The sequence below is a fragment of the Emericellopsis cladophorae genome, assembly GCF_022114955.1.
Source record: "Emericellopsis cladophorae strain MUM 19.33 chromosome Unknown NODE_58_length_127558_cov_119_251112, whole genome shotgun sequence".
NCBI classification, from domain to species: Eukaryota; Fungi; Ascomycota; class Sordariomycetes; order Hypocreales; family Bionectriaceae; genus Emericellopsis; species Emericellopsis cladophorae.
Genome location: NW_026250983.1, coordinates 56,026 through 69,807, shown reverse-complemented (window position 1 = coordinate 69,807; position 13,782 = coordinate 56,026). Strand labels below are relative to the sequence as shown.

The window sequence follows — 13,782 nt, the reverse complement described above, 5'->3', positions numbered from 1 at the left end:
GCGTGGACATTATCGCGCCCAGTCCAGTCTTCGCCTCTGTCACAAAGAGGCCACCTCTGGATCATGGATCCAGCACAGTCTGAGCAGCAGCAAGCTGCGCAGCCAGCTCACCTCCCCCCACAACAACCAATGGACGGCAACGGCATCAACCACCAACAGAGCATGGCCATACCTGAGATGGGCAACCAATTCCTGAACCAGGTCCCCACCAATGGCATGTCGAACGGCCAGCACTTTATGCCTGATCCCTCTGCGTCCGCTATGCCTATGCCCGGGGCCGAGCTCATGATGCCGCTCATGCTCGCCAATGGACAAGCGCAGGTCCCACCGAGCAGCCTCAGCGCTGGTATGTGGCCGCTGGTACACAATAATTTCTCACGTGGCTGACCAGCTTGATAGATGAAGTCGCGCTCTACGATCGCCAGATCCGCCTCTGGGGTGTCGCCGCCCAGGCCAAGATACAGTCGGCCAATATCCTCCTCATCACCATCAAAGCCCTGGCCACCGAAATAGCCAAGAACCTCGTGCTTGCAGGCGTCGGCTCCCTCACCATTCTCGACGACGCGCCCGTCTCGGAATCCGATCTTGGTGCGCAGTTCTTCCTCGCCGAAGCGGCGGGCGACGACCCGTCCTCAATCCTCGGTCAGAACCGCGCACAGGTCGCCACGCCGGCCATCCAGAAGATGAACCCCAGGGTGCGCGTCCAGGCCGACCCGGCCGGCGTCAAGGTCAAGGGACCGAGCTACTTTGCCCAATTTGACGTCGTCATCGCCACAGACCTCGACCTCGACACGATGAACCTCATCAACACGGCGACCCGCCTAAACGGGCGCGCCTTTTATGCCGCCTCCACACATGGCATGTACGGCTTCATCTTCAGCGATCTCATTGAGCACCAGTTTGTCATTGAGCGTGATCTCGGCAACGTGCCCACCGAGTGCCCCAAGCAGGAGACCCGCACCCGCTCCGTCGTCGACGTTCAGACCAAGAAAGAAGGCACGCGCACCATCGAGTGCGTGACCAAGCGCGAGCTCTACTCGACGTGGTTCCTCGCCAGCGACCTCGCCACCCTTTCAGACGACTATATCAAGTCGAAACGTCGTCTGCGCGGCGTCTCGCCCACCCTGTCCTGCCTCCGGGCGCTGTGGGAGTTTATGCAGATCAATGGGGGCCGCATACCAGGCAATAGGGATGACTTGAAGCTCTTCACCCAGATCGCGACACAGAAACACAAGGCTCTGTCTCTGCCCTCGGAGACGCTCACCCCAGAGTTCCTGCGCAGCTTCCTGCAGAATCTGGGCAGCGAGATCGCCCCCGTGACGGCCATCCTCGGCGGACAGCTCGCCCAGGACGTCATCAACGTCCTGGGGCAGAAGGAGCAGCCCATTCAGAACATGGTCATCTTTGACGGCACGACCATGGAGGCCCTCGTGTATCCACTACACCCTGAGGGAGTCATCGGCGCCGCTTTGTTGAGCCTGGGCGGCGGTGACGACGCGATGGCGCCCAATGGCGCGGGTATGATGATGCCCCCGGGCGGGGACATGTCGGCCATGGGCATGGGGTATGATCCGTCAATGGGCGGCATGGGCATGATGAACAACGGGATAGGTGGCATGGCGCCGCCGCCAACCCAGCAGCAGATGAATGAACTTCATCTCCAGCACGGACAACAGCAACAGCAACAGCCGCCGCAGCAACAACAGCAGGAGGCAAACGCGCGACCGCAAACGCAGATGGAGAGCAAACCAGACGAGTCCAATGTCGCTGCGTCGGGCTCAGGGGCTCCGGCAACCACCGGGCCGGATAGTGCTGCTGACAAGGCAGCCGGGGACGCAGCGTCGCGAGGCAGCTAGGCACGGTGAAAATAGGGGGTTGCAACGATACCAAGAAGACATTGTACAGTATCTAGGTAGCGCAATAGGGAAAGGCGTTCAGAGTTAATCTGTGCCACATGCACACATATGCACACACATGCACACACATGCACACACACACACACGATACACCTCTCGTTGTTCCTTGTCAGAATGTGCAAGTACGGTGAGTCAATTATTGCATTCGTTATATTTTCAGTGTCCTCCATATCGTGACCGCCCCATCGCTCACTAGCATGGTATAATACTGAAGCACGTGCAGTCATGCAAGAGGGGGATAGACATACATCATCAAAAAGACGCAAGTGGAATAAAGAAAAAGAAAAAAAAAAACTACCGTATGCGACCCAGTACGCCCATGTGAACCACGTGCTTTTCATATAATGTCGAAATAAATCAGGAAACCTTGAAACGCCTGGGATGAATGCTCCATGGTGATGAAATGAGAAGGTGGATGCTCGCAATCCACTCACTGCAAATGTGCAGTATTTAAATGTGCATTCCTCTTGACGAGAGATGCTTCGGCTCATTCCTTGATTCTTCTGGCCTTTCGAGGCCGGAGTTGTCGATCAGAAGGCGGTGGGCAAGTCGGCTTTTCCGCAATGGTACAGACTGCACCCTTGACGATCTCCTTGTCCGCACCCTCGCTTTGTATGGTATCGTGCCTTGTGCGGTCCGCCTCAGGGGAGCTGTCAATGACAATGACATCCCGCTTCTGAGGATCGAGCTGTCGAGGCGCTCCGGTCTTGGCTTGTTGCTCGTCTCGAGTAGAGGAACCGCCCTTCCTCTAGCGGGAGTCTTCCCTCTCGGGCATGCCTGCATCCTTGGGATCCCCCTTGGTGTCCCCCCGCGCCCGGCGACGGTGCTGGTTGACGTTCCAACCCCGGATTTGCGTGGGGCCCGAGCTAGGCAGGGCGGGAGCCGAGCCACCGGACGAATCCTTGTGGTCGTATGGTATCGTCTTGAGCTCCGGCTTGCTGGGCCAGCTACGGTGCGGGGGCAACGGCGCGGGCTGCAGCTTGCGATATTTCGGATCGAGCGTCGGGTTGCCACCAAAATTGGGGGGCGGTCCTCCCGACGACGTGGATCGATGACGGAAGATACCGTCTCTCGAGGATTGCTCGTGCGGATTGTGACCCATCTGTGACCCGTTCATCGGGATGTCGCTGCTGAAGACCGGCGAGCCGCTCGGGCGTGCATAACCCTGGGAAGGGGAGCCCATCATGCTCGACAGGGGTGGCTGCCCTGAAATTGTACGCTCAGTTGGCCTCGCTGGGTACGCGTGGTGAGAGTCATGAGCTGGCGCGCCGTAGCCGCTTGCCACCGACCGATGCCGTTCTGGCTGCCCGTAGCTGCTGAAGCTGCTAAAGATGCTTTGGGGCGATGGCCGTAGTGAGCCCTCCATCAGGCTCTCCTCGCCCGCAGACTGATTGCGACCGCGGGGCGGCCTCAATGGTGGCAGTGGTTCTGCGCTCGCTTGGTGAGAGAATGGAACCCTGGAGGAAGGTGGAAGTGGGGCGGGAAAAGACTGTCCGCCGCCAGGGGTAGGTGTCTGGCTTTGTGCAGGCGGCGCAGCGGCAGAGGATGGCGGAGGAGGGTGCGGTGGTAAGGCTGATCCAGGTACGGGACCAGGGCCACTAGGTCCAGGAGGAGGTTGCTGGGCCCAATAAGGACGTTGGTATGCTGGATGGTCAGATCCAAAGGCGCTCGCACGACGGTCCCCGAATACGTGATCGAATGACCGCGCAGAAGTTGGCTCCCTGGACTCGCCTGGGAGCTTGTATTGGTAGGAACCACTCAAACGAGCTGGATAGTTTGCACTTTCCGCCATTTGCCCATAAGGATGCATCGGTCGGTATTCTTGAGTCGTACCTGCATTGGCCTGCGCAGAGTAGGGCTGGGAGCGTTCGTATGAGCCCCGCGGGGGATAGTCCTGTAGCTCGCTTTGGTAGGGAGAGCGTTGATGAGCCTGGCGGGGAGGTTGCGTGAATGGTGAGTTAGAAGCAGGTTGCTCCGAGTGTAGCCGTGGAGTGTGATACCGCGGCTGCACAGGGCTCTGCTCCGTAGGCTTTCGCGACTCTGAACTTGTTCTCGAGTCCATATAGTTGCGACTCGAGGCGTACGGCAGGAAGATGGACTCGCGCTCAGCAGGCGCAGGCGGTTTACTCTGGGGTGGCTCTGCGTAGCTCCGAATGTTGGAGGGCTGCAAGTAGCTTGCTCCACGCTCAGGGGCCGCAGGCTTCTGGCTATCCATAACAGGCGTACGCCCAGGAGCCATCGAGGTCGAGTTCGAGGCCGGAGTTGCAGCTGTACGATCTGCAGGAGGACCCATGCTCGAGGACGTCGCAGGCTTCTGGCTCGCCAGACCTGCCATCTCTAGCATGATCTGTGCCGTGTCGCTCAACCGGACGTTGTCATGACTACTAGAGGAACTGGGCGTCGGGGGTGCTGCCGAGCTCTCCTCTGCCTTGCCAGATACGAAGATGTTGCGGATGGCGTCGTATTTTCTGGCCTTGGCCGGCTGTCTCGCAGCGGCGGCTCTCTGCTCTTCGTCGGCCGCAATGTGGCTGGCAGCATCGATGAAGATGCTTAGATCTGGTCGCTCCTGGACAAAACCCTCACCAAGCACGCTGGCCTTCTGCTCGTCTTCCACCTCGTCCTTGAGTTGGCGAAGGTCAGCAGGGGTAGGTCGAGCCGAGAGGTCACGCTGGACGGTGCCCAACGAGCGTTTCTTGTACTCGGCGTCCGTGGGCAGGTACTCTGCGACAGAGATCTCCTCGCCGATCTCCTCCAAACTGCAGAAACGGCGCAAGCTGACGGCTATTTTCTGGCGCCATGGACCGTCTTGGATGCGCCGCGTGTTGACTGTCGACTGATACGCCCGCGAAGCGTGGGATTCCCTACCCGAGGGGGTGGCCAGGAAGACAATTGGTTTCCCGGGCATGACATATGGCTTTTGAGGTTCTTGCTCGTTGCGAGGCAGTTTCTTGTCCTCATTGCCCTTTTGCGGGAGTGGGATGCCGTAGAGTGGGTGCACCCCATACTTCTTGACCAGGTCCTGGTCGAAATCCGCCGGGGTCAACTGCGAGTAATCGTAGCCGTTGCACCAAAAGTCAATGTGTAAACCGTTGCTGTTGGGCGTGTTCAGATATTTGCCACGCTTTGCGACAGTGTGGCCCTTGGTTGAGTCATTCGAACTGTCACGGAAGCCAATCTCGTGATCCTCGAACTCAAACGGCCGGGGCACGAAGATTCGACTGTTAAGGATCTTGTCTCTATAGGATGCCTTTTGGTTGTATGCTCTGATGCCATATTCGTCTGGCTCGCCAGTCGCTTTGGGTAATGTTGGGCTCCTCGCGCGAGCCGGTAGCCTGTCGGTGTTTTTGGCCTGAGGGTTAGGGAAGAAACTGCCTGGCTCGGGTGTTGCGCGTGGCGAATCCTCCTCCATTGGAGTCCCTTCCGGGTCAATGTCAACAGAGGCAGCGGAAGCTAGCAACCCCTTGGCGGGGATATGTGCTTGCGAGGTTTGCAAGTCGTCACTGGTGTTCCTGGTCGACCGTTTGGGTGTTGGTTGGCCGTCTGGCTCGCCTTGCGGCTTGCGCTTGGTACCAGCAGCAACACCAGCGCCAGCACCACGGCCTCGGCCCCGACCCCTTGCGCCCGGAGGAGGCGTAGGCGCAGAGGTAGGCGCGGAGGTGACATTGTTCGTAGCCAGTAGAGAGGCGTGGGATGGGGCTGGGGCAGCCTGGACGTTCTTCTGCTCCTGCGAGCGTTGCCAAGACTTTGTGCCTACAACGCCGGCTGGGTAAGGTACGAGGCGATCATCGAGATATTCTTCCCATGGGCCGAATTCCTCATCGAGATACTCATCTGTGATGGCTTTATACTCATACTGGTCGTCGCGGATCTAAGGTGGTTGGTCAGCCAGCCAGCCAATCATGATGCAGGAGTATTAGACCTACGTCAACTGGGAGATCTCTGGCGTGAAGTGCTCTCAGGATACGGAGGCGGTTCGCCTGGCCGTCGAAGTATTGTTCAAGCAAGTCTCCAGATTGCTTCTGTGGATTTCAATGTGGTTAATAATGCGTTGGTGCGCAGTGCGGCGGACAGCACCTTACCTCAAACTGTTGGTAAATGACCTTTTCTTCCGCCTCTCGCGTCTGCTTGGCCAGCTTGAGATCCCACTCAAGACGCTTCTCAGTGCAACGGTTGCGAAAGGTCAGGCGTTCTCGCAGGCCTTGCATCACTTCGTTGTACTCGGGGAAATTCTTGTAAGCATTGGGATTGCTTGTGAGAAGATCAATGCCGCGCTCTGCAAGTTCCTGCAAGATGGGCTTTAAGACCGATGCCACTGTGTTGTACGTCGTTTTGAGGTCGCGCGTGCGTTCATAAGACACTTGCACACGAGGCTCCGAAAAGGTCTTTGCCCTTCCGCGACGAGCACCTCCTCGACCACCTCGATTTGAAGTGTACTTGGACGCGGCAGCGTTGTGGGAAGCGCCCCTGCCATTGCCACGCCCTCGACCGCGCCCACGTCCCCTGCCGCGACCGCGAGTGGCCGGTGCAGGGGAGGCGTCAGGCAGGGGAGGAGAATCAAAATTCTCTGAAGGCATGATGGGTGAAGATAATCATGTGAAGGATACGCTCAAGAAGGCGTACAAACAGCGTGGGTGTATGTGATTTTGTCTGAGAGAGAGGGAAAAGACGGGGTGCGCTAGGCCGGCCTGCGCACAGAAAAAGACGTGATAGGGCGTCCTGAGCCAGCGACAATTCGGCGCGTTGGGGGGTATCAAAAAGTAATTCTCGACGTAAAACAGGCAACGGAGAATGTGAAGAGGGTATTGATAGATTGGGGACAAGCCGTGGTGCATTGACTGTCGTGGCCCAGAGCAAGGGAAAAGACAGTCCGGAAGGCTGGAGGATGAGAGTGGATGTGATGTGATGCGACCGCTATCCTGGCCTGAGTGGGTTTGCTGGCTGGCTGGCTGGCTGTGGGTGAGCCAATACCAATACCGAGTAAGAGAGTCACTGTCTTTGGAACAGCGCAGCAATGCTTCGCGGCTTGTCAGAGCACAAGAACACCACGAAAAGTGCCAGAATCTTCTGCAGAATAGACTTGCTAGTGGCGAGTCAAAGATGTTGCACCGTTGCAGTGAAGCGGGCTCTTGATGGCTACCACAAGTACGGAGTACGGACGGCTGGAAGACGAAAGGAGTCCAATTTTCCCAGTGCAGGCTGCTCCTGCCTGAGTGGACAAACACCAGCGGCACGTACCGCTGAGCTGGGTGTGTCTCATTGGTTCCTGGTGCAGTCCCTTCTGACCCCACCTCAAGAGCTAGGCTTGTTTGGACACCGAATGGTGAGTTCCATGCACTGTGATAGGCTCGGACGGCTGGATATTCCGTCGACAGGACAGGCCACAAACAAGCCTCGTGCCGCGTGCGCCTGACTCTTGCTCGGTCGCTCGGTCTATACCTTCATGTGGTTTTGGACAGAGCATCACTTCTGCTGAAAGGGTCGACGTCTTCAAGAAACCTGGTCCAAGTATACTTACGGAAGAGTTGGGAGGGCCAGGGCCTAGGGCACTAACGATAGCAACTTTGTGTAAGAAACTAGACCTAGTTCGCCCGCGTAGCGCGCGACATGAGCAGCGTTCACCTTGTGCTACCACCAGATGGCAATCCTTGCGCAATCTGCATTCAGTGCACTGTAACACCCGCATAGACGCGGCTCCTGCGTTGCATTGACGACAAAGTCTCCCTGAGTCGAGCGCGCAGGGGTTTAAGTCAAATGTCTAATGCGTGTCACTGCCAGCTGCTCCAGTCATGAAAATATCTACTGCTTCGGACAAGGTGAATGAATGTGTGTACACTCGCTCCGAAAACTCGAGTACTCTGCGTCATCCTATGTAAGCTGCTAATTATCCCTTGATTGCGATGAGTAAGGGGGGCCACGTCCCAAGTTCCAAGTTGCTCGCGGGCGTCCATCTGATGGTGACCACGAGACATGCGAAATGACCAGGACAATCAATGCCCGACTCACTCTCCGTCGCCAACCATTCCATCATCATCGCGAATACTTCTAGTGATACACATATATCTCGTATGTATCAAGCCTGGTCACGATCTCTGTTGAATGGCTTACATCACGACTGTAATGAGTCAATGTTGTGATAGATGCCTAGAGTGCGTCGATATTACTGCCTGCCCCACACCATTCTTCACTCGAAGTCGTAATCCACCATATACTACATCCAGCGGCGTTCGCCAGGACTGGATAAGACGAGCGCAGTCAATTCTGAATTTAGAAGGGGAAAAGTACAAAAACTGGGTGTAGATATATGGGCAGACATGAAGTCCTCATTTAAAAGCAATTGTGCATGGTATACCGAACTTGGCTAATGACTCGTCGGATCCGGACGGCCGGGCGACGGCGTCGCTGCCGATGCGCTGCCGTTGCCTGTCCCAAAGCGGTAAGCGCTCCCGCAAAGCCTGCTTGCTGTTAGCGCTTGTATTTGCAAGCAGGCGAGGCACTATCAGTATCATTCGGCTCAAGTTCTCTAGGCCGTGTCGATCGGGGTACGGAATACAGTACAGGCAAATGCCCAAGAGACGCCGCTGCTCGCCTTTTCCTGCATCATCGGCTGCCAACGTGCCATCCCAGTGCTTGGTCTCCAAATCTGCACACGAGCTTGTCATCAAGGAGCACTCCACTACCTTATACTTGGTATGGTAGGTCCCTCAATAAAGTGGGGGGACGGCATCTTCCCCCACGTCCGATCCTGCCTGGGAGGCTAAGAGACTTCCAAAAATTTCCCCATCCGCAGACGACGAGCAAACAACATATTTGGCCGTCATTGCGCTCAAGCATTTCGTGGCTTCACAGTCACCTGCATTCTTCAGTATGCCCAAGAAACGCACAAAGCTCGTCGTCAAGCCCAACACAAAGAGCCCCCACTACAAAAAGGGCCATGTCCAGGAGCAACAGCAACCCCAACCGCAGGCCAAGAAACCGCACCAGCAGAAACACCATGAGAAACCGACGATTCCCTTCTCCAAGACGGATCGAATTCTTTTACTCGGCGAGGGCGACCTCAGCTTCGCCGCGTCCCTTGTGAAACACCACAACTGCACCAATGTCCTCGCCACTGTATACGAAAAATCGGAAGAAGAGGTGTTGGAAAAGTACCCGCACGCAAAGGAGAACATGGACGCCATCACGACCGCCCCCGCGCCGGCCTCGGACGACGAGGACGATTTCCCATCCGACTTTGACCCGGAAGACTACCCCTCCGACTTTGAAGCGCCCGAGAAGAAGCAGCCGTGGCTCAATAAGATTCTCTACAACATTGACTCCACCAAACCTCTCCCCTCCGTCGTTGCGCGCCCCGCGAAACCCAACCGGGTCTTCTTCAACTTCCCCCACGTGGGCGGTCTGTCGACCGATGTCAACCGCCAGGTGCGCAACAACCAGCACCTCCTGGTCGAGACGTTCAAGCGCGTGCTTCCCATTCTTGCGCACGACGGCAAGATCGTCGTCACCCTCTTTGAGGGTGAACCGTACACCCTGTGGAACATTCGCGATCTAGGCCGCCATTGCGGACTGCAGGTCGAGAGGAGCTTTGCCTTTCAAGCAGAGGCCTATCCTGGCTACAAGCACGCGCGGACATGCGGTGTGGTCAAGAACAGGAAAGGAGAAGAGGGCGGTGGCTGGAAAGGTGAACAGCGGAGCGCGAGAAGCTACGTATTCATCAAGAAGGTCGAGGGTGGCAACGATACCAAAAGCGCCCCTGGCAAAAGGAAAAGAAGAAAGGACGACGATTCGGACGACGATTGACGAGACCACATGGTACCAGTGAGTACCTAGTCATACTGTTGCATAGCACGGCGTTGGAAGGAGTCGGGTTGCACATTAGATCATCGCAGAAGCTAAAATGTCTTCTTTCCACGCATTGATGAACGCGCTATTTGCCTGCCCATCTAGTTGTGCATCATCCCATGCTTGCAATTGCTGTCGACCGTCAACACCCCTGAATGGTTGACATACACGAAAAAAAGCACGCGGGCCCGACACCAGAACGCCTGTACACCGAAAACCAAGATGAAGCATATTGCCGAAACCAAGCCTAGAACCGCCGGCGGCGGGATAGATGATATGTGTACAACGTGTGCGATGATCGTCACAAGGTCCCCCCCGTCCGTCTGCAAATCGTAGAATCCCTTTTTGAACACCCCGTTTACGATGATAGTGATGCATGACGCGCAAGAGCCACTTGCTCGCCTGCCCGCCCCCAACGCCTTTAGTGACCCATAACTTCCTGATTAGATGCACCCTTCACCAAGTCAATCTCTCTCTGCATCTCGTCGGCTCTATGCTCCAAATGCTCTGTTGTAGAAGCCTCGTCGGCCATGCGCTGAGCCTCCTCGTTTTCTCTCATCAGTGCTTCTTCTTGCTGGCGGAGGACTTCCTGCTCCTCAGGGGATACATCGTCCTGCAGACCAGTAGCACCAGCCGGGGGCGGAGGCGGGGGTGGGGGCGTCGCGTCCTGCGGTCCCCCAGCCTCACGGGCACGCTTCGAGTCGTGACTGTCTATGAGCTGTGAAGCCGGCGAGTCGGCGACCGCATCGTCTCTCTTGCGCTTGCGATCTACGTCTGATGGTGTTTGCTCATTGACTTGATAGCTCATAACCTCGTCCGTTACATTCAAGACGGGCGAATCAGTAGGCGTGGCGCTGCCGTCGACCTCAACGGAGTCATTGTGGGCTGCAATGCTGGCAGGTGTCCCCGACGCTCCCGAGCACTGCTGTTCTCGAGCTTTGAAGACTGCCTTGTCGAGGTATTCCTTGACAAAGCTCTTGATCTTGTGCCTCTGCTTATCCGTCACGGGGATCGTCGGATCCACCACTTTGCTGTGCTTGTAGTCGGAGGCGATGATCTTCTTGGAGGCTTCCTTGCCGAGCCTCTTGAGTTCTTCTTTTGGAAGCTTTTTTCCGAACTTGTCTACCACAAATTTCACGTGGGGGTGTATCTGGCATCTGTTAGCGGCGTACGACCTAACTCGGCGATGCTTGGACCTACGGTTCTCTCGTAGAGTTTTTGTTGTTTCTCGAGTGGCAGTGACCGCCAATGGTCATCTTTAGGTTCCTTCGCAGAAGACTCTGCGGACTTAGGTGTGCCGGCAGCGGCCTGCTGCTTGGACGCTTGCGATTCCGTCGTGACCTTTTTGATGATATCCGCAATCGCAAGCTGCTCTTGCGCAGCCTTGTTCACCACGGGCTGGATCGACGGCTTGGAAGGTCGGACCCACGTTGTGACCCCCTGCCTGTCATAAAAGTAGGTCCGGCCGTCTTTGTCCTCAGTGGCCGACCAGCCCTCGGGCAGGACCCCACGATTGCTGTGGAAATGCCTTGGGCGTGGTCGCGGAGCCTGGAATGCATGTCCGTTGCTGCGTTGCGCCATGTTGCCGCGAGGACCCTTGGGTGCATCAATGGGCTGTGGCGTTGGCGCTGGTGCCTTCTCCTCTTCCCGCGCTGTAGCACCTCGTCGATCGTCGAAAGCGTTGACGGAAGGCGTATTGCCGTCGTTCTGACGCCGTCGGATACGGTATCCCATTTCCAGTTGACTCCATTCTTTCATGAGCTTGTCTGCCTTGGCTGCAATGTCCTCATGCTCGGACCGAACAAGCGGCTCGATGGCAGCTTCGATCTTGGAATCCTGAATCTTGTTGCGCGTGATCCGAGGAAACTTGTCCATGATGGTCAGTACCTGCAGGACAAGGTTCGCATCGTCGTAAAAGTTGTTGAGGACGGTCTTGAGAATCTGGTAGCCGTGCAGCCGTGTAATGTGATTCATCACGCGATCCTCCTCGCAGCGCTGTATACGCTCCATGAGCTTGACAGCTATCCATTTCTCCTTGCATTGGCGAAGCGTGGCCATGACCTTGGTGGCGTCCTCCTCGGTGAGGCTGCGGGGCTGCAAGCTACTGACATATTCCTCGTCGTCCTCCTCGACACGCTTCTTGCGTGGCTTCTTGGCAACCGTGGTATCCCAGCCATCGTCCGCATCGATACCGAGTGCCTCCACAGTGGCTGCTGGCAGCTTGGTTGCGCGCTCGGTCTGGGTCTTCCCGCCAATGAACCCTATGCAGTTCGACTCGCCGCAGTAGCATACTTGCGGTGTCGCGCCATAGCGGTCCACGTTGTAGTTGAAAACCAGCTCCTCACCCGCTTGGATCCGCTTCAAGGCGAAGATGCCCATCCGCAGCTTGTCGCCGACGACCCATTTGTCGACGTAGCAATTCGGGTTGCAGGAGTGATTACAGAATCGACCAAGGTTGCCCTTTTTCGTGGCGTCGACAAATTCCGACTTGCTCAGGGACATGAAATAAAAGTGCTTAATGCCCTCCTGGTCGTATTGCACCATGCGTCGGCGAAATGTCGGTTCGTTGATGACCTCGCCGATGTACTCGAAGATGAAGTCGTTAGCCTCCAACTCAGCGTCAGTGCGCAGGCCAAATCCTTTCTTCTCCGTCTTGATGACGGAGACTGCCGCGTATTCCTTGCGCTGGAAGCGTTGGTTTTGGCAGCCTCCTCCGCAGTTGCCGGTTGAGGAGCACTCCATCTTGGTGGCGCGGTTGATGCAATCCGAATCCTCCCCACAGGCATCGTTTTTCCCCTGGCCTAGAGTCTGTCAGCGCACGACGCTTCCGCCTCGCAGTTTTAGCGTAGAAAAAAAAACCTACTCCATGCCTGATTGCAATCGCAGTCGAAAGTGTCATTGTCCGTCGAGCCCAAATGTTTCGACCCGTACAAGCAATCTGGGATGACCTGAAATGTCTCGCACGATTCGTCGGTCGCATCGGCCAGGTCGGTGTAGAGGACCGGTGGTCTCGGGGGTTGCTGCGATGCTTTCCGGCTCAGTTTGGGTTTTTGCAGGGTCGTCGGGGTTTCCACGCTCTGACTGCGCGACTTGACGTCCATTGACAATGGGGGCGGCGACCTCTCGCTCTTCACGTCCTTTGGTTCCTTCTTGGGGAGGATAGCCATCGTCTCACCGTCGAGCCGCGCGCCATCCACAGCGCCATCCTCCAGCTTTATGCCGCTCATCTTGCTGGCCGTGCGGTCCTCCTCCTCCATTACGACATGGGGTCACGCGGGAGAACAATGACCACTGTCCACTCTCGAGCCTCGGTGGCGATTGTGGGTTTGCGTGGGTTCCGTGTTGCACGATGGGGGTTTTCGGCAAAGTGTCGAGCCGTCGCTAGCTGGCGCGCGCAGGGAAGGAAGTGGCCAACGCGTAGGAAATCCCTTTTGAGGGTAGAACGGCAGTGGCCTCGGCGCGAAAGTAGGAAACGCTGATGTAGGTGAGTTAGCAAGGTGTAGAAGGACCCATAGACCCCCGGGAAGGCAACCGAAGGCGTTGTTTGGGAGAAGAAATGGTGGATGCCGAATTCAAGCACAAAGTAAACCGCTGATGAGGCGCGCTGGCGTTGGTACCTCAGCCAGCCAGCCAGTCCGTGGTCGGTCGCGGAAAAGTCCATGTGGTCCGTGCGTCGCTAACAGCAGATGGGAGTTCATCGTGCAAAGACAAGCCACCAAAGCAAGCGACGTAAGCTTCAGCACTTCTGGATTTGGAAGAAAAAGGTAGTAAAGGTAGCGTCTATGAACTATTGCTAGCAGTATGTGCGCCGGAGAGGCGTGATCCGCAGAGGCTGTTGTATAAGGTAGGATAGATATCTCCGACCACATACCGTCTTTCACTCCATCAAGTCTAGATCCCAACGTCACAAAAAAGACGTCGACCGCATACCTGGCTGATGACCTCATTCTGGCCCATGTAAGGATAATAGGCCTTGGGATAAAGTGCGAGCCTGGTCGCCACCGGCCGTTTGGACCTCGTCCCAGGC

At 56.7% G+C, this 13,782-nt stretch overlaps 4 protein-coding genes across 4 annotated transcripts; 2 read left to right on the top strand and 2 right to left on the bottom strand.

The window, feature by feature from the left end:
- Positions 1–129: 129 nt before the first annotated feature.
- J7T54_002659 (uncharacterized protein) lies at positions 130–1,856 on the top strand (the record flags this gene model as incomplete). Its single annotated transcript, XM_051509301.1, has 2 exons — positions 130–346; positions 400–1,856. 2 exons carry the CDS (start codon positions 130–132, stop codon positions 1,854–1,856), a joined length of 1,674 nt encoding a protein of 557 aa, XP_051359685.1.
- An 808-nt stretch (positions 1,857–2,664) lies between these two features.
- On the bottom strand, positions 2,665–6,490 carry J7T54_002658 (uncharacterized protein; the record flags this gene model as incomplete). Its single annotated transcript, XM_051509300.1, has 4 exons — positions 2,665–3,344; positions 3,750–5,784; positions 5,840–5,935; positions 5,996–6,490. The coding sequence occupies 4 exons, from the start codon at positions 6,488–6,490 to the stop codon at positions 2,665–2,667; spliced, it is 3,306 nt and encodes a 1,101-aa protein (XP_051359684.1).
- Positions 6,491–8,780: 2,290 nt separating this feature from the next.
- On the top strand, positions 8,781–9,713 carry J7T54_002657 (uncharacterized protein; the record flags this gene model as incomplete). The annotated part of the gene is made up of 1 exon (XM_051509299.1): positions 8,781–9,713. One exon carries the CDS (start codon positions 8,781–8,783, stop codon positions 9,711–9,713), a length of 933 nt encoding a protein of 310 aa, XP_051359683.1.
- Positions 9,714–10,176: 463 nt separating this feature from the next.
- Positions 10,177–13,012, bottom strand: J7T54_002656 (Histone-lysine N-methyltransferase; the record flags this gene model as incomplete). Its single annotated transcript, XM_051509298.1, has 3 exons — positions 10,177–10,905; positions 10,956–12,556; positions 12,619–13,012. The coding sequence occupies 3 exons, from the start codon at positions 13,010–13,012 to the stop codon at positions 10,177–10,179; spliced, it is 2,724 nt and encodes a 907-aa protein (XP_051359682.1).
- Between the last annotated feature and the right edge of the window lie 770 nt (positions 13,013–13,782).